The 19,387-nt window shown below is 47.6% G+C and overlaps 2 protein-coding genes across 7 annotated transcripts; both read left to right on the plus strand.

Annotated features, from left to right (window-relative positions):
• Nucleotides 1–744: 744 nt before the first annotated feature.
• Nucleotides 745–12,268, plus strand: iffo1b (intermediate filament family orphan 1b). Its single transcript, XM_018735501.2, has 9 exons — nt 745–1,861; nt 4,049–4,109; nt 5,449–5,544; nt 6,858–6,998; nt 7,084–7,268; nt 8,747–8,864; nt 9,089–9,181; nt 9,859–9,989; nt 10,130–12,268. The coding sequence occupies exons 1-9, from the start codon at nt 831–833 to the stop codon at nt 10,224–10,226; spliced, it is 1,953 nt and encodes a 650-aa protein (XP_018591017.2). The 5' UTR covers nt 745–830; the 3' UTR covers nt 10,227–12,268.
• A 1,468-nt stretch (nt 12,269–13,736) lies between these two features.
• On the plus strand, nt 13,737–19,320 carry LOC108925668 (tumor necrosis factor receptor superfamily member 5). Of its 6 annotated transcripts, none has more exons than XM_018737828.2 (11): nt 13,737–14,301; nt 14,628–14,741; nt 14,858–14,921; nt 15,492–15,602; nt 15,859–15,993; nt 16,522–16,591; nt 16,723–16,802; nt 17,859–17,966; nt 18,104–18,135; nt 18,356–18,485; nt 18,865–19,320. In XM_018737828.2, exons 2-11 carry the CDS (start codon nt 14,673–14,675, stop codon nt 19,116–19,118), a joined length of 1,053 nt encoding a protein of 350 aa, XP_018593344.2. In that variant the 5' UTR covers nt 13,737–14,301; nt 14,628–14,672; the 3' UTR covers nt 19,119–19,320. The 6 variants fall into 6 exon arrangements, with proteins under 6 accessions (XP_018593344.2, XP_018593369.2, XP_018593353.2 ...); XM_018737853.2 differs by having other exon boundaries at nt 14,861–14,921; XM_018737837.2 differs by having other exon boundaries at nt 14,631–14,741.
• Nucleotides 19,321–19,387: the final 67 nt, after the last annotated feature.

A 19,387-nucleotide genomic window follows, 5' to 3' on the forward strand; every position in this document is an offset into this window, starting at 1 on the left:
TAGTGGTTTACATCTACACCTAACATTAGTGTCGAAATTCATATTTTGAAATGTTAATTAGTTCAATTTAAGGCGAATCTCAAGGGATTCTTGCATATTTTCATGTGTAATGTGGTTGCTTTTAGACAATTATGTTGTGATAATGTCTTGTGCGGGAGGAATTTAGCCGGTAATAAAGAACATTTTAAATATCTCGTTTGAAAAATAATATACTCCAGGTGGTGTTCGCGGCTTTTTAAAAAATGACAGAGAAGCTGCGACACCAATGCAACGTGCAGTAGCGAACACAAAAACAGAACGGCTAGGCGATTAAAAGTTGTCTCCTTCCATGACATGTCTCTATTTATGTTTTGTGACGTAAATGGCGTATTACCGTAATTACAGACTGAAGGCTGTGGAGAACAAAGAAAAATTCGTGCCACAACGGGCAAACCGATGAGCCCGCCCTTTTCTCGGAAGTATATATTCGTGTAGTTACGGTAGCGCCACAGCAAATCCCGCATTAGCTCATGTTTGTGTATGGTGCTGCCAGCTGACGGGCGCAGGCTACGGCAGACTCCATTTACCGGGAGCTCATTCAATCTCTGCGGATCCTGCAGTTGCAGTCTTACGCAGTTGGCGGGGTTTCTTCGCTTAAAGCCTAACTCGCTGCCGACTTCTTCTTAAATTTCGGTCGTCGGATATCTCGCTCGTTCTTAAACGTTATTATATAGCCATTAATTGGAGTGCAGCTGCTTCACAGTTGTTGCATAACCTCGATTTTAAACCTCGAAACTGTGTGTAGGACGGAAGAGTCGGATTGATAGTCCGTCGCCTGCAAGTCCGTTTTCATGCCAGATTTGGAGCATTTTAGATTTTCCTACAATAGCATGAATCCTTTGCTGGGGGCGAGCGTTTTTCTTCAGCAGCAGCAGCAGCAGCCGCAGCAGCAGCACCCGAGTCAGGGGCCCGGCCTCCAGTCTCCGACTGGGCCGCCGCTGCTGGGCGAGCCGGCCTATGGCGCCCCCGAGCCGGCCGCCTTCCTGGGCGAGCAGCCCGCCGGCCTGTGCGCCGCCACCGGCGTGCCGGGACTCGACTTCGTAGCGGCTCCGCACAGCGCCGGCGTCGCCTACTTCCACATCAACAACTCAGTGCACCTGCCCCCCGCCGCGGCGCCCCCCGCCGCCACGGCGCTGCGCAACGACCTGGGCTCCAACATCAGCGTGCTGAAGACCCTGAACCTGCGCTTCCGCTGCTTCCTCGCCAAGGTGCACGAGCTCGAGCGCCGCAACAAGATCCTCGAGAAGCAGCTGCAGCAGGCGCTCGAGATCAACCGCGTGGTGGTCGCCGCCGAGTCCCGGAAGCCGCCCACCAAGGAGATGGGCGTGCAGACGGGCTTCGTGGGGCCCATCATCCCCATCCCGCTCCGGCCCGGCTCGCTCCCGTTCCACAACGCCAACAACGCGGTGCAGAGGCCCGCGAGCCTCTTTATGCCGCCCCTCCTTTTCGGCGCGGAGAACGCGGCGGGCGCGTGCACGGCGGCGGACCCCAACTCGAACCCGAGCATCGTGGTGGGGCCCGTGACCCCCACGGACAGCCTTGCGAACGCGAACGTGAACGCGAAGAGCAGCGGCAGCCCGGCTGCGTTCGCCGGCGGACCCTCGGCCAACCCGCCGCCCCGCTTCCTGCCCGGTACCATCTGGTCCTACAACCACACCCGGAAGCTCGCGCCCGGCGTGGAGACGCGCATCACGAGCCCGGGCGTGTCGTGGGTGCACCCGGACGGCGTGGGCGTGCAGATCGACACCATCACGCCCGAGATCCGGGCTCTGTACAACGTGCTGGCCAAAGTGAAGCGGGAGAGGGACGAGTACAAGCGCAGGTAGAGCCCGCACACGGTCAGCATCATCAGCATCAGCACCATCAGCATCACGATGGTCATCCTCATCGAAGCTGAAGTGATCGGTGAATCGTGTGCCGCTGTCGGTGATCCCTGTAGCTGGGGTCTGTAGAGCGGTGAATGCGAACCCCCCCCCCCCCCGCCCACATGGATGTTAATGAATGAATGAATGAATTTAGCAAAGCTTTTCTCCTGGAGCGGTTATTATGAGCTGGTACTCAGCTCGTGCCTTTCTTCAAGGTGACTTACACTGCTGGGTGACCTACAGCCAAGTCAGTCACCCCTTGCGCAGCACAGCAGTCTCTCTCTCTCTCTCACTCTCACAGCAAGTACTGCTTCTGTTCAGTACTGTCCCTGCTGCAGCTCAGCTACAAGTACTCGCCAGTCACTGTCAGGACTCGAGAGGGGTTTCTTGTCCATGGCTTTCTTTTTCTCATTCTGCTACATGGCAGTGACTGATGCGGTAAATCAGTGCCAGAATACTTGTCCTTCCATTATTATTATTATTATTATTATTATTATTATTATTATTATTATTATTATTATTGGTTATGGTGAAAAGGGAGAGATGAGTTTGTTCGGTGAGTAAACACAGTACTGCCGTGGTGTGGAAACGCTGGTGCCACTCAAGAACACGAAGTGTGTGTGGGGTGGGTTTCCTGCAGCTCGCTGACTGTTTTCTCCCCCCTTAGCAAGTGAACCTTCGTGCGCTCTCTCATTTCTGGAAGTGTGTGTCTCGCTAAAGACCATTCTGTGTCGGAGGACACGGTGGCAGGGTGCGCTGTGCGTCACGCGCCCTTCGCAGATGAGCGACACGTCAGCTTTTGTCACATGTTGTGCGGCGTGAGTCTACGTGCAGGTGAATGCACTGCTGCTCCTCATCGGTGCTGGGACGGTGTCGGCAGTGAAGACTGATGGGCCGTGTACTGTATACACACACACGGCGCTGTCATGTTAACAATAAGCCCATGCAGCACTCGGCATCGGGTTTGAGAGGAAAGACACTTGTACTTTATAGGCACTAGTGTAAAATTTGCCTTAGCAACATAGTTTTTTTTTTTTTTAAATAATAAAAAAATCACTGCTTTTAACTGAGATGAGGGAGGAGTGTGTACTGCTGCCCATCCTGGGTGTGCCGCCTCCCCCTCCAGCCTTATGCCCTGTGTTGCCGGGTTAGGCTCCGGCTTGCTGCGACCCCCGCTTGGGACAAGTGGCTTCAGCCAGTGTGTGTGTGTGTGTGTGTGTGTGTGTGTGTGTGTGTGTGTGTGTGTGTGTGTGTGTGGGGAGATGATCAGCTGATAGGAAAGAGCAAGTTGGCTGTACAGCTCAAGTTAACCTCGCGTCCTTTCCTGCACTCTTCTTTCAGTCCATGTGCGCAGCCCCCCCCCCTCTTCCCACCCTGCCCTTGCGTCTGCGTTCTCTCAGCATCTGCAATGCAGTACATTCTGCTCGCAGTGGCACATGGGAGCGAAGCAGCTGTACCAGTGGCACAACATCCTCACTCGTGTGCGCGATGTGTCCCACGCTACATAGCTCGCACACGATGCGTCTGCGAACGCTTGCACGGTACACACCTTCCGAGTGCCGTGTCAGTCATCTGGTTAAAGAGTAAAATCTGCAGTTTATTTTTTTCCATGTCATTTGTGCCCCTCAAACTGCAGTACAGACCTGCTGTTAAATTATTGCTAATCTAACTATATTGACAAATTTTCCATTAATACATTCTGGATGTGGATTTTGTGTTAAGGGTATAATAATGAACCAATAAGAAATCTGTGTAAATTCCTTCTGTCGGTGCAACGCGCTTTTTGTATTGTTCTCGGAGACGGGAACAATTTATTTACACTAAATAAGTGTAAATTTAATGATTGCATTTGACTTTTTTATTCTAAGGATTTTCTTTGGCTTTTAGCGCTTCATCGCAAAATTTAAGCAACAGCTAAGAATTTGAAAGATAGGTGTAATTATGATTGGAATATGGTAAATCTTCTGACGCTGAGTAGATCAGTGTCCGTGTCTCGAACTTACAGACGGCGCAGTATGGAAAAACGAGGGATGGAATAACAAATGAAAGAAAACGCAACACTTTAGACACAGTAGTTTAAAATCAGCTCTCAAGACTGATTCCATTTCCAATGTTATACTATAGTATAACTCTTTTGTTCCTAGATGGGAAGAAGAGTACACGATGCGAGTGGACCTCCAGGAGAAAGTGACAGACCTGCAGGAGGTAAAGCGCACCGCTGCCGTCTCCTGTTTCCCACACCTCAGTGTTTTTGTTTCGAGGCCTTGTTTGTTTGCTTGCTGTGCCTGCAGCTTTGCGACGGTGTGGCAGAACAGCTGCGTGGGGGAAGTGCTGTTTAGGCTGAAGCCCTGCAGTCAGTTATTGATCGCTAAGGGCCCCGAACGCAAGGCTTCTCCGGGAGGTGCGGGAAGGGCACGTCTTCCGTGCTCAGACCTCCCACGGTGGGGCGCGTCCTTTCCCTTGGGACGTTGCTGTGCTGCTGTCCACGTTTCCTGGATTTTGTGTGTTGTTTAGAAACAAATCTGGACCTTCTGTTTTTTCTAAGCAGGACAAGAAATAAAAATTTTTTTTGAGAAATGTTGTTAAATAGCATGAATTAGGTTTGCACTCCTGATCCCACCCCACAGTGGAAGGATCAGCCGTCGCTCATTGGTATTGTAAGTGAATTACCGTTTCTTCACGATCGCCTGCATACAGCGTTCATACACCTACAGAAAACGTTGTCCCTCGTAGAATTATTGCAAGCACCAGTGCCTTAGTTCCCCCCCCCATTTGAATTTTCTCAACTGCTACACTGCGGTCCCAGCCCAGGATTAACCAGCGAATTTGCGTGTCGTTTACCATGTTATTTATGCGAGGCGCTGTAAGGACTTGTCTCCACGACACCGCTGGGAACGAGTTCGAGTTCCAAACATCACACTGCATTAACTGAAGTATGTAAAAACACCGAGGCGTGCATCTCGGGAAAGAGAATAGCGCTTCGTCTCTGAAACTATATTGTTTCAGAAATGTTTGGGCCAGGTTTAGTATTGAGTAGTGAAATGAAAGCAGTGACCATTGATGAGCGTTTTTAGGTGATGAAGGTGCAGCCCAGACGTTTTGCTGCTCGTAAGTGTCGCGGGGCCTCCAAATCGTCACGCTTTACGGTAATGAGACAGATTTGAAAGCGTAAGCTTAGTCAAGGTCAGTTGGCAGGGAGTTTAAAAATAACCAAACAGGATCCCGAATTGTAAGGCAAAGCTTTGAAGCTGTTTTTGTTTGTTGGGTGCGAGTGGTCAGTGGCGTCACTTTGTAGAGCGGTAACGTTAATGTACTTTGGTTTCCTTGTTTCATGATTTGTTTTCAAATTCCTTGCTTTGTGCTCTTTGTTGAACTTGTCAAGATGCGCGAGCCGTCTTGCCGAGGGCTGCGGCGGAAGCTCGCCGCTGGCCAGGGAGCTGCCTGTCTGCTCGCTCTGCGGCGTGTGTGTTTTGTGCGTTGCGGTGCGGCTGTAGCCGTGCCCCGAGGTTGACGTGGCGCCGCTCTGTTTCCTCCTCCGCTGCAGGACCTCCAGGAGAGCGAGGCGTGTCAGGACGAGCTGGCCCTGCGCGTGCAGCAGCTGAAGGCTGAGCTGGTGCTCTTCAAGGGCCTCATGAGCAATGTGAGTGGCAGCCCCTCCCCGAGGTCCGCCTGCACACGGGCGCCTTCGAGCGTGGAGTCCCGGCAGACCCGGTGCGGTGCGGGGCTAATCCCCCGTCCAGTCCCGAGTCGCCATGTTTACGGCATTGTACTAAACCTCATCCCCCCCCCCCCCGCGAGCCGGGCCAGAACCCGCTGTCCGGTGCGCTCCTCGAGAACATGCTCCTAATCCTCTTTCTCTCTGTTGCTCTCTTTCGTTTCCCTTCCCCCCCCTCACGTACCATGTTTCCCTCGCTTTCCCGAGAGTGAGGATTGCCCTGACAATGTCTGAACTTGTTGCCTGTCTGTTTCTTTAAACACGACATGTGGAAACGATCCAGTTTATCCTCATGGCTTAGGGCTCAAACACTCACTTTTTCTTCTTATTACATGCAGGTGATTTCTCCTTCCCCTTTTCACTATCTTGTTTTACCATTTAAGCTTGAGGAATTTCGATTTTTTTTTTTATTTATTTTTAGTTATCTAAGGGTAGGATATAATATAGAGATTGACAGTCTTGTAACCCTTGAGCAAACTACTTCAGCGGTAGAATTTCCAAACATAGGACTGAGGGTTAGAACCTGGGCATCGACAAGGCATCGACTCTAACCGCTATACCACGTGCAACCCCCAGGTAGCATAGTATTTTCTGGTCAAATATGAGGTATGCTTACTTACTGTTACCGTTTCCCTGACTTATCCAATAAGTAAATCCTGCTTTTTTTCTTTTTTTTTTTTTTTTTTTTTTTTTTTTAAAGCATCTCTGCTTCTTTGTCAAGTTAAAGTAAATAGAGATTTGAGTCTATACGCAGCTTGTATCAACATGCATCAGTTTGCTGTGTTTTTACCTTGTTGCACTCATTGTAGGCTTGCCGATGTGACATTAGTCATGTTGCTAAGGGCTGGTGTCTAAGGAGGGCGGGAAACAGCTGGAAGGCCTGTGGGCCCTGGGTTCAAGCCTAGGCACTGCAGCAGCAGTTATCTACACTTCCTGTGGGTGCTGTACCAACGGGCACACATGCAGCCTTTTAACTTATGTTTTACATTACATGAAATGAACATGTTTAAATGACTCCATGAGCACTGCAGGGTTTCTCAACAGTCGTGTGTCTTCTGCGGTGGGATTTAGTCTGTAACGTCCTTTGAACGTGCAGCTCGTGGTGACGACTTCCATGCTGTACATTATAACTCTATATTAAAAGCAGATGTCACGTCGAAAACAAATTGCGAGTCGTGTCGCGGCCTGCGATATTTCGAGTCGGTTGGGATTAATCCGCCCTCTTCTCTTTCTGTTAGAATTTATCCGAGCTTGACAGTAAAATCCAGGAAAAAGCCATGAAGGTGGACATGGACATCTGCCGCCGCATCGACATCACGGCACGCCTGTGTGACGTCGCCCAGCAGAGGAACTGCGAGGACATGATCAAGATCTTCCAGGTACCTTTTCTGTCACATTAGTGTCTCAGTCCTCCATGCTGCTACAGCTGCATTCCACATTTCCAATTCCTGTCACATTTCCTAGGTTGCCACCCCTCCATCTACCATCAGTCGCCGTCCTCGCAAGCAGACTGCTCAGCCGGGGAACGGCAGTGAGCCAGATGAGCCAACGAGCATCTCGGAAAGTGAGGGTGGAGGGACCAAAGATGAGCTCTGCGGCTCCTCGGCCAACCACATCAATGAGGAAATGCAACGAATGTTAAACCAGCTGTGAGTGAACGTCTCCCCCCCCCCCCCCCCCCCCGCCAGAAACCGTGTACAGTCGTGGCTGAAAATATTGATACCCTTGTACTTCTTGTAGTTAAATACAGGCAGCAAGGAGTCCAGATCTAAATCCCATTGTAAACCTGTAGAATGTTCTGGAAATAATAGATGGAAGAACTGGAGCAGTTTGCACAAGAAGAATGGGCCAACTTCTGGAAACTCAATCGTCATAGGAAGCTCTTGACTCCACTTATTTTGACCAAATGCTGCGCATTGGGTCTGGTGTGTCAATTTTGTCAGTTCTTTTTAGTTTTCCGATTTAAAGAGGAGTTCTGGATTAAAAAATAAAGTTCTATGATGTGGAGACCAAATACTTGAATTTCAACTTATGGGGTGGACAAAATAAAACGCCTAACAATATATTAATGTCATGGACCTACGAAGCAGTAGAACCATCCTTTGCCTCCAGAGCAGCTCTACAGCTTCATGCAATGCTTACTATACAAGTTCTAAACGGTGTATAGTGAGTGTATAATTTTTCTAAGAAAAGCCTCCAGTTCTCTTTGAGGGATGGTGGTGGAAATCTACTTTTGCTCTCCGCTTGAACTTCCCGTAAAGGTTCATCGATGTTTAGCTCTACTGGCTAGGAAGGCCAATGGAGGTGTTGAATTGGTTTAGCAATGTGTATGGGGGACATTCCCATCCCGAAATATGGGACCATCATGAGGGAATAGCGTTTGCGCCGTAGGGTGCACCCGGTCTCGTAAAATTGTCTTGCGTTTCTTGGTCGTCTGTGACTTGAATACGATTGCTTTCCAAATGGCAGCCGAACCATAACTTCCAGCTTTGAGAAGCTTGGAATTTAGTCACAGAGGTGTTGATTCAATTTCGTGGCCTTTTTCGGAGCCGTATTTAGCAACGATCCAGTCGAGTGTCATTCTGCTCCTGTAGGTGAGCTTTCACTCGCGACCATTCGTTCTTCTTGGCGATAGTTGTTCATATTTAGTCTACACCGTCGTCGTTTTTGAGACGGTTCCCCCTGACGTATTAAATAACTGCAGTTTTTGTGACCGATGCTCCTGCAATTCGGGCCTCAACTTGAACCCGCGTTGCTCTGCAGTGTCACTCATCAGAGTACAAACAGTCAGACTTACTATTTTACAGCTCATATGTACTGCTTATCGACTGTCAAACTAATGCGTACGACTCGCTTGTGCAGCTGCGTAGTTCCGAGTTAAACTTCCTTTTGCAAAAATGTTCAAGGGTGCCAATATTTTTGGCCACAGCTATAACTAATGCGCAGGCCTTTAGTGTAATGAACTCCTGTAGGCTGCCAGTGTCTGCCTGGCATGAGGAGACAACGATTTCTCACCGGAGACAAACTGAGTTGCGGACAGGAGGCGTAACCTTTGCGCCATGTTGCTTCGGTCCTTCACGCTCCCTCTTGTATGTGTTGCGTTGCTTCTCTGCCGTGCCTGCGGAAGGAGGGACTGCGAGTTTGACGATGACTGCGACAGCCTGGCCTGGGAGGAGACGGAGGAGACGCTGTTGCTGTGGGAAGATTTCCCTGGATGTGGCCTGGGAGCGGAGACACAGGGGGAGGTACTTGCAGCTTTTCTCCCCAAGTCCTACGAGGAAGGGTTCGAATGCGCACCGGTGATGACATCGGGGCTCCGGGTTTACGGGGCCCTTGAGGGGCCGGGTGTGGACTGCAGTCCTCTGTATGTGCACGTGCACTGTGACTCGGGCATGTCCCTGATTTCATAACGTACCCGAAGGAGATGCGCTCTAACGTGTCCTTGCTCAAGGCTGTTTTGATCTCCCAGCAGGAGGAATCCCTGGAGAAAGTGATAAAGGACACGGAGTGTCTCTTCAAATCCCGAGAGAAGGAGTACCAGGAAACCATCGATCAAATTGAGGTAACGCTTGCAGCGTTCTGCGACGGTTTACAGTCTAAGATGCGATTTAACATTTACGTAGTTTTTAATGAGAAATACTTTAAATGTGCTCAAAATCTTGCGTACGATGGGCTTCCGAGCGCCCGAGCCCTTCATTCCTTATTTCAGTGGGACTTTTTTTTTGTTTGTTTTTACCGCTGTTTAAAGTAGTTTTAAAATATTCAACTGAATTAGTGTTCTTCTCACACAGTGACATAGAGCGCCTAATAAAGGCATAAGACAAAAACAAGACAGTTCACTGTACACTAGAGTAATACATTATCCATGTAGTTATTAAAGCTGTAAGTGAGCCTACTGGCTACAGAGGAAAGGAGCAAAAAACCTCCCAACTGAAAGTCAAGGGTAAAGGTGGGGGGGAACGGACCTCTGGGGGTCCAGGTGCCAGTGGTTGCCCACCCCTCCAGGGCATTCTAGATTAAAAAAAAAAAAAAAAAGACTTAAGTCAATTTACAGTTAATATTGTAGTTTGTGGCATAATTTTTAATCAGTGATCTCCAAACGTGGGACTGGCAGGTTGGATGTGTGAAAAGTGACGGTTAACCAGGTTCAGAGCTGGTACGCTGCCTCCCTTGACCTCATTTTATAAGAACCAGGTGTCACGTGGTGTGACTGCGCAGGTCTCCGTGTCTCCTCTGCAGCTCGAGCTGGCCACAGCCAAGTCGGACATGAACCGGCACCTACACGAGTACATGGAGATGTGCTCCATGAAGCGGGGTCTCGACGTGCAGATGGAGACCTGCCGCAGGCTCATCACTCAGACCGGGGACAGGTCTGCCAACCCACGCTTCCGTCGTCTCCTCTCTCACTCTCTGACATCTTGCCCTTTTTGTCTTTGAGTCGTTCCGTTGGTACCTACTGCCTCTCTCTCTCTCTCTCTCTCTCTGTCTGTCTGTCTCTCTCCCTCTCCAGTAAATCCACTCCCCTCGTACCTGCAGGGGGTGAAGAGAGCGATGACGCAGACAAAGAAAAGAACCAGGCGCCTCCACCCGCACATTCAGGAAGATAATAGATTTGCTCTGTGCACTTGGGCGCTACTCTGGTGGAAACCTGGTGCATCCTGGCAGCCTGTACCATTGACACCACCCTGTTTGCCTTCATCGCTGTCATCGTCATTGTCTGGTAGAAAAGGACCTTGTTCTATATTTTTGTCAAAGATTTGTATGCGCTTAAGGGGGAGTGTGGCATCCACGTTGGTGTGGAGGAGCTTGCGCAGGGAGCGCTGAATTTCCCCAACTCCTTTACCGTCCTCTTGTGGAGATGTGCATTACTGCATTTGGACTCTTATCTCGTCTCCACGCTAGTTTGTTTTCGTGCAGGTGCTGCTGCGCCGTGTTGTGCCGTAGCACCTTGTACAGTGTTAATACATGTCCAACGATGACTTTATTTTTATACGAGCGTATTTGTCCAGTAGCGTCTCTTCCCGATTAAGTCGCCGTTTCATAATGACGCGTCGTGAACCCGCCGCAACGTGCAGTTTCAAGCGAAAATGTTAATGAAACGTAACTGATATATTAGGCTATGCGCTAAGTGCCCCCGATCTTCTGGCCTAGCTGACATCATCTCGATCAACTTCCATAGCACATACATTATACTTCAACTGAAACATCAGCAGGAGCTTTCGACTTATGGGTATCAGTCTAAATTCTTACGCAGTACGGCTCTTGCTTTCCAGACTTGGCTGGCAAAAAGAAAACCATCGGAAATGTACAGGGCGCCAAGTGTGCGAAATCCGGAAAGCAATCCACCTTATACGTTCTTGATGTTGATGCAGTCATTTGTTTCTAACTGGAAATGGGTGATATTTCTGGTTGGCTTTTTTTACTGAGCCAAAGGGCCAATGCTGTCAATACTACAAATATATACCACTTTGGACCGAAACTCTGCATGCATAGTTTAAACAATTGCACACCATGTGCAAGATATGCTGATATTTATGTCAATCTGTGGTTGCGCCGATACAAAGATCAGTGCGTAGCTACAGTTCTACATAAATTCGCCATTGAAACTGGTACAGGGCTCTCGTGCGTAATACATTAGAGGGAGCGTTTCAGCTTTCCTTTCATTGCCACAACTTTTTCCTACCGTATGGGTAAAACGTGCTGAAGTGTCAGGCATTAATGAAGTGCAGAGCAGATGGGTATGGATATTTATAAATGCAATAAGGACAGACGGACAGTGAAGGTAGAGACGATGGCAGAAACCCACTCGCTGAATCGTGACTATAGTTAAATCTACAGCTGTCTTGCAGAGTTTGTCGGTGCACCGTTTGGACACAGTGATGTCACTTTCTGAGCCACAGTAAATTCACACGGCTGAAGGCATGTGTGACTAATTTGCATAACAATACACGGCGCTTTTTACCAAGCGTCAACACAGGACGGAATGAAAAATGGCAAAAGCTAAGTGTTAGTATAATACTGCTTCAGAAATCATTACACAGAAGTATATTCAATTTCACTTGGTCACAATGAATTTTTATGTAATTTTGGGAAAAAAAATGGGTTATTGCCTGAGTTGGAGAACGTAGAGGGAAAATGTTACATGTTGAGAAAGTCTAAGGGTGACCAGATTTTTCTTCGTTAAGTTGCAGACAATTTTGAAGTGTTTATGTATGCATGTCAGTACGTTTGTTTTGAGTGTGTATACAAGTTATGGTTTTACAATGTAGGTACTATAAGACTACTTGCTCACGTTCAGTGCAAAGACTTCAGAAAAGTCAAACTTAAGAGTCACTAACCAAATCTGAGTTCACTTTGCAACATCGGAGTTGCAGCATAAAGGATTGCGAGCGGCTCACGGATCCAGTCAGGATTCCAAAGAAAATGTATGTGTGTGCATGAAGAAGTTGGAGAAAACCAGCCTTAAGATATTTTTTGAGGGGAAAAAAATCGATTCCTGTTTCCGTAGGTCTTCATGTAATAGCTTGAGCAATAAGTAAAAGAAATAAGCAGAAATGGAAAGAAAAATGTATATGAATGTATATATGTAATGATAAATGTGCTATGTTATTTCATGTCTTCTGGAAATTGCAGGCAGAAGAAGGTGTTTATAAACGCTGAACACGCAAGGAAACTGAGGCAAAGGCCTTGGTCATCACAAGTCATTCATCAGATGAACCGATGAAGTAGACTTCTGTCTGGTGTTAATCTATTGACTCAATGTATTTCCTTTAGAATGAGTCATTTCAAGTACTATAATTGAAAGAAACTTAAACGGCTGGAATTAATGAATCACAATTGCGGAACTCAAAGTATATTTTGCATAAGACTGCATGGATATGTATGAATATACGAGCCGGTTTCTGGTAGCTTGTAAGCAGCGCTCAGTTTCTGGAAGCAAGCAGAAGAATAAATGTTACAGCTGAATAATACTGACTGCTGCATGGTTTATTTGAGAGATGCACACTTTTTTTGGATTCGGGCCATTCGTAATGCGATGCCAACAGTGGGATGCGGACAGGAGGAGGTCTGACGTGGCCCTTCCGGTAAAATGCGCTCGTGACGTTTCCTGTCTGGTGCTGTGAGGCCACTGCTTCACCCTTATAAAGATGACTCATTGACACCACCGTCCTTATCTTCGATATCTCGCTGCACGTTTTACGCTGGAACTGGTATATTGTGTTTCTTAAGGTTCTTCCCCTTACCTCCGCTGCGATGACACTTCTCAGTTGGGTTTTAGTTGTGCTGTGAATCGGTTATTAATAAACCGTTTCTGGATAGACATCCGTTCAAAATTACCGCGGTTCACAGACATGCATGAGACTTCGTATAACCAGCGGAGGCTGTCCTGCTTGCTTATGAAATTGTGCCCCTTCGGAAGCTCCTATTGAAACTTCTGGTCACATGTCAAGCGCCTTAACTGCCATCTCAGCTCACACATTTTTTTTTTTTTTTTTTTTTTTTTTTTTTTTTTTTTTTTTTTTAAAAAAAACAGTTTTCAACTAACTGGGGGGTGCAGTGAGTTTGGGCTGTGCCGGCTCTCTGGTGGGTCTGGGGTTCAAGTCCTGCTTGGGGTGCCTTCTGATGGACTGGCGCCCGGTCCTGGGTGTGTCCCCTCCCTCTACAGCCTTGTGCCCTGTGTTGCTGGGTTAGGCTCCGGCCCCCCGTGACCCCGCTCGGGACCGGCGGCTTGTGTGTGCGTGTGTGTTTTCAACTATTTATCCAAGGCTTCCTCACTCTACTCGTTTACTAAAGCTCAGGACCGTCCTTTTTCCCGTAACGCTTGCTGACTGCAGGCGCGGCGGATCACGTAGCGGTAAGTTCCCTCCTTGCACTCCCAAGAATCTCGGCTTGAGTCCCACCTCCTGCTGTAAGGTACTACCCTAAAACTGCTCCAGTATACATTCCCCTGCTGAACAGTCATTGTAAACAGCTGTGAAAAGTAAAAAGTACTGGATTTAAAAAAAAAAAAAAAAAAAAAAAAAAAAGACAAGGGATGAGCTGCTGAGGAAGGGTCCATCGAGCAGCGTGCTGCGGTACGGCTCCGCATCGCCATTCCGCTAGACCGGGGGAGCCAAACTCCTTTCGCACCGTGGGCCGAGGAGGATTCGCGGCACCTGCTGTGGGCCGGTTTCCCACATCGTAGTATTCGTATAACGGCAGCGACAATGAGTGGCGCAGCGTGTGACCGCTATTCGTTACCAGTGTAAGTTATTAAGGCTTTTCCCACCTACACTCCTACGGCGTTCTGTGCTGTGCCATCGTTCGTCCTTCGTTTCGGGCCTTGTTCTTGAATCCCTGCCCTAGACCCCTTGCGACCATCCCTACGTGCCCGAGCAGTCCGTAGCAGTAAACGGCGTGCGTCTGTTGCCATCTTTTAAAAATAAAGTGATGGAATAAGCGAGAAAGCCAGTTCCTGACCGTAAATAGCGCACGGTGCGGAGATTACGTGCCTGTTGCGGTTATGTCGGCTGCACACCTGCCTTCTTGCTGGGTTATGTGTGGGTGGGAGAGCGACACAGGAAGACAGAGGGCAGGTTAGGAAACGATGACACCGACGAAAAGAGAAGCGCTCGAGCAACGAGGGGAACGGTCGGACGGGTAGCAGCAAGAGCAACAGAGCATCGTGGACTTGAGCCCAGGGTAAGGCTCCTCTCCTCTCTCACACACACACACACACGTTTAAAGGGTTGTCTATGTGTGAATGAGTGAGTGAGTGTGTGTGTGTGCATTTTTTTTCCCCTCGTGCAGTCTTTACTGGAAAACATTTCGCACCCAGACAGGCTACGGAGCGATCGCCGTTCTTTTGGCATAAATGAACTTCTCGTAAACTTTGTCTATTTAAAAAAAAAAACAGAAGTGAAAATCTCTATTCTCATTAATGGTGCTGATTTTAGGCATGATTGACCTCTGCTTATTTTTTTTAATACAAGCTGCCCTTCCTTTTTATGTTGATTACTTTTCCGCAGTAGGATTTTTACTGGATGAAAGGTGCCTGATTTACTGCTTACAGGATGGCAGCGATGTTCCCCTGCGTGGCCGCACTCGCGGTGCTGGGTTATGCGATTACCGCGCTTCCCACGGTAAGGGCGCGAGAGAGCCTTGCGCTTTTTTTCCTCGAGCCCAGCGCCTCCACGGCAGCGTTGCTGCCGCTGCTGTTTGATTATGACCCGACGGCTCTCTGTGCTCCTCTCCCAAGCAGCAAGACTCCAGAAATTCTCACCAGGGACGCTGGCGCAGGGCGGACTTGCTGTGCCCTCCAGGTGACAAGCGCTTGGCCCTCGTCTCCCACTTGTCCCGTCCTCCTCCTCTTTTGCAGCTTGAACGCTCTCCTTTGCGGCATTTACTTCTGCTCTACCTGTGAGGTTTTTTTTTTTTTTCTTTCTTCTCTCTCGCTGTGAAGTTCTGTGGAAACGTGTGCAGGAAACTTAAGGTGCCTCGCTTGTCGATGACGAGAATGAGGGTACCTTAGGTTCCTTCACAACCACATCCTTAATTGCTATGCACGCCGTTCGATCAGAATGCCGCTCACTTCCTGTTATTGTCGCTTTCTCCAGAAAATTGGCTTTCTACGTGCGCTGTGCCGCGCAGCCCGGTTTATGAAGTCGGTTAATATCGTATGTAATGACTGCGACCGTCGCACGAAGGAGCCGGGTTTGAATCCCACCTCATGTTGTAGTACCCAGGTTCCTAATCCTGATTTGCTCCAATAAAAATTCCCCAGCTGTATAAATGGGTAAATAGGTACTATAAGTAAGACAACACCTCAGCTAAAGGTGCCCCTTTTTCGGCCCGTGAGGTTTTACGTTTTCAAACGCGTTGCGCTCTTGCAGGGGAGTATGTTACTCAAGACAGACGGTGCGTTCCCTGCCCCCTCGGCTACTTCTCGGCCCACCACAGCAAAGAAAGGTCGTGCCGCCGCTGCTCGCAGGACTGCAGAGAAGGTAGGGCGAGTAGCAGGTCTGCCGCCAGCCAGCGTGCTACCTGCCGTTCTCCCAATGGCCACTCGAGGCAGTGTGGAGCACCGTACGCACAGTGCCTGAACGGCTGGAAATGCCATTCTTCCTCTGATTTTTCTTTTTCCAGATAAAAAATTTAATTTACCAGGGGGGAAAAAAAAAATATTTTGTTAAAGCTAATAAAGGATACTGAATATTTTATGTTTTTCTTTCACCCCCCCCGTTGTGGCGGTTGTTCTAGTTATGCACCTAGAAGCCTACAGGAGCTGCAATGCCACATCTAATACAAGATGCAAATGCAAGGAAGGGTTTGAATGCAGCGACTACGACTATGAGACGCAAAGCTGCAACTTGTGTAAACCCGTGGTGCGAGCAGGTGTGTGTACTTGTGCTGTGTACCTCTGTGGAACATATTCAGAATACGTCAGTGATGAAATAATAAGCACTTTAATCCATTGAATAACTGATTGATTAAATGATTATAGCCCATGGTTTGTTCTATACCCCGAAGGTCTCGCAGCTACCTGTGGATGTCTCTGATCCCCTGCATAAGTGTTATTAATGCATCGACTGGATGTATTAATACCACCTCATTTCTTGTGCTGTCAATGCTCAAAACCATAAGCAATACTTGGATCTTAAATTGTCTGCATTCTTTCTCAGTTATGTTTTGACTTATTTCCCAGAATTGCATGCGTAGTGTAAGTCGAATAAGATTGCCCACAATTTAGCTTATTTCATGCATCTGTCATATTTCACTTTAGTTAGCTGAGGGCACCGTGTCCAGCCGAATCTATGCCAATGTCTGTTTATCCCTGTCTCTTTTCTAAACGGCGAGCCTGCATGCATTGATATACACGTAGGAAGTTCACTCTCAGGCTCTTTGTTGTTTTTGTTTTGAAAGTGACAGAAGTTCCCTGTAAGGCTGGTACTTTCTTCAGTGCGTCTTCAGGAGGATGCAAGCAACACACCAAGTAAGTCATCACTTCTTCCATCATATTTTACTGTATGTGTGGGGTGCGCGCTGTATGTGTATGTGCGCACTGGTATTGGATGTTGGACACCTAATAACAGATCTTATCGCTTTTTTGTCTCTTCTGTTCAGCTGTACGTCTCTGGGTCTCACGGTACTGACTGCAGGGAACTCTACGCACAACACTATTTGTGTCCAAAGGAGCCGAACAGGTGAGCTTTGTTTCTCTGCGCCTATCTGTGTATTTCTGACTTGGGTAAAGTATTCCTTGTGTCCAGAGGTGTCAAACAGAAAAAAAAAAAAAGCTGAGTGAATCAAATGTAAAAATACAAAAATTTATATAAACCCAAACATCAAATCTTATACGAACACAGAAAAGCCAGAAATCATATAAAAGCGAAAAACAAAAAATCATGAGACAATAAGGGAAATGCTGGAAACAAACTGGATGCTTGTTCACAATAACAATATCACAGACCAAAGTAGAAAACAACAATGTGGAAAAACAAAATCGAAAATTCATTAAGGGGGACGACGACATGTATTTTCAAGGGCGAAAAGCATTAAAGACACAGCACAGGTTGATCAAACCATTTAGTTTTTTGCAATCATTTAGAAATAATCATAATAATCATAATCGATAACGCACGCAATGTCTACAGCCGCTTGTCCCAAGTGGGGTCGCAGCGAGCCGGAGCCTAACCCGGCAACACAGGGCGTAGGGCTGGATGGGGAGGGGAAACACCCAGGACGGGATGCCAGTCCTCCACAAGGTGCCCCAAGCGGGACTCGAACCCCAGACCCACCGCAGAGCAGGCCCCGGCCAAAGTCGCTGCCCCACCACGCCCCCTCTCAATCAATCAATCAAAAAAATAATCATTCAGAACAGTTCCTCTCAGAACTGCTGAATCCCTCTCCACATTTAAGTGGGTCTGAAAACACCACTTTCAGACCCACTTCTCTCCTATGTGCTCCATAAACTGGCGGTATATCATGTTTGAAAGATTGTACTCTATAATTCTGTAGCTACTTGTATAATGTATTTCGGTGATATTGTATTTGCGAAAGAATTTGGAGCGTTACACTTCGAGAGCATAGGATTAAAAAGCACACCTGTGTCCGCAGCGATATCGCATCTCTGCACGTGCGCGTTGCACAGTAACGCCGTGCGTGGCTTCTGTGCGTGTCAGACCCACGCCGTGTCACACGCGCTAGCGCTCTTTACCACGCAGCAAGGTTCACGACTCAAAGAACTTCTTGTTTTTCAGAGGCCAGAGTTGAGTGGTGGTACATCTTCGTGGCGGTCCTCCCATTCGTCATCGTGACAGCTGTCTTGCTGATTTGGAGACTTGAACACAAAGCCTGTTTAAAAAAGAGTGAGGCCGGTTCTTTCCCTGTCCCCGTTCCACTTTGTCCCCAATGACCGATGGCACAATAAAAGGAAAAAAAAAAAAAGCCCTTTAATTGAGCTATTGTTTTGATGTCTCATTCAGTTCTTTCTTTGTTTTTGCAGTCATAAAATTTGGTGCAGCTGAAGGGCACAAGGTACATGTTATTTAATGTATTTATACAACAAACATTCTCTAAATGTTACTATTACAAAAGATTTGACTGTAGAATTTAATACACAATTATAGAATACAATTATACCAAGGGCATAGCTGTCAATAAGTCGAATTCATAAAAATTAGAACAAGGTTTACTGTAATGGTGGGATCCTATGAATTATGTACATAATCACCGCTGTTTTACGGGGTTTTTGCAGAAAGAAAATCTGTGCCCTCCTCGAAGTCCTACCAGCGTCTCTGATCTGCTGTTTGGGACGACCTCTAACTGCAGCCCGGAACCGTCCTTCGGCACAGAGCCAGCAGCCCCACAGGCCACTGGGAGTCTGGGTACTTGATCGCCCGTCTTCAGTTTTATCTCTCGCAATATTTACCTCTTATTATTGTGAAAGTTAAAAAGGATGATGGTTATGTGGACAGCAATAGAAACAGTGACTGTTTATAATACATCGCAGTTCCCTGATAACGATAATGTCATTTTAAAGCCGTTGCCATAACAGCAGTCCCAGCCTCCTTCAAGTCCAGTGTCCGTACGCTCGGCCGTTGGGGAACCCGTTAATGTCCTCCAGCTTCGGTCATTTCATTTTAGAGAAATATCTAAAAGTGTGAGGTTTATTTTTATTTTTTAAAAAAAAAAAAAAAAAAAATCCTTACAAGAGTTCTTTACAGATAGTAATATGGCTTCATCTCCATTGTCTTTCTCCATCAGGTCCCTTTCATATTTACAGTGCTGGGACCGTTTTTGTCAGCCTGCTGAATCAAGTGACCGGCGTGGGGAAGGACGCTGACAAGGAAAGGAGGGCTCGGAGGGAGGACGGCGACGGGCTCGGCCCCGTTGAGCCGCCGTCCTCTCCGCCCGTCCACCTCTCGGAGGAGGAGAGGGACGAACAAAAGGACTGCATCTTCTTTCCATCCCAGGAGCAAGGAAAAGAGATTCACTTATCCAAAGAGGAGAGGATGTAAAGAGACAAATACAAGCAGGTAGAGACCCCTGCCGTGGAGAACGGGCCACACTATGCAAATTCCGGAAGTTTGTGTCACCCTCCCCACATTCCTCTGTTTGTGTCAGACATGTAAGTCTTGTATCAATAATCGAATATCAAATTTCCTATTTTTATGCTTTTGCAGTATTGCACATTGTACGTAATATATTTTTGTATTTATATTTTCACACAATTAAATGTTTTACTAACGTTTCGTTCTTCAGATTCCTTGCATCATGCATATCTTAA

This window comes from Scleropages formosus, chromosome 18 (genome assembly GCF_900964775.1).
Source record: "Scleropages formosus chromosome 18, fSclFor1.1, whole genome shotgun sequence".
In the NCBI taxonomy this organism is placed as follows: Eukaryota; Metazoa; Chordata; class Actinopteri; order Osteoglossiformes; family Osteoglossidae; genus Scleropages; species Scleropages formosus.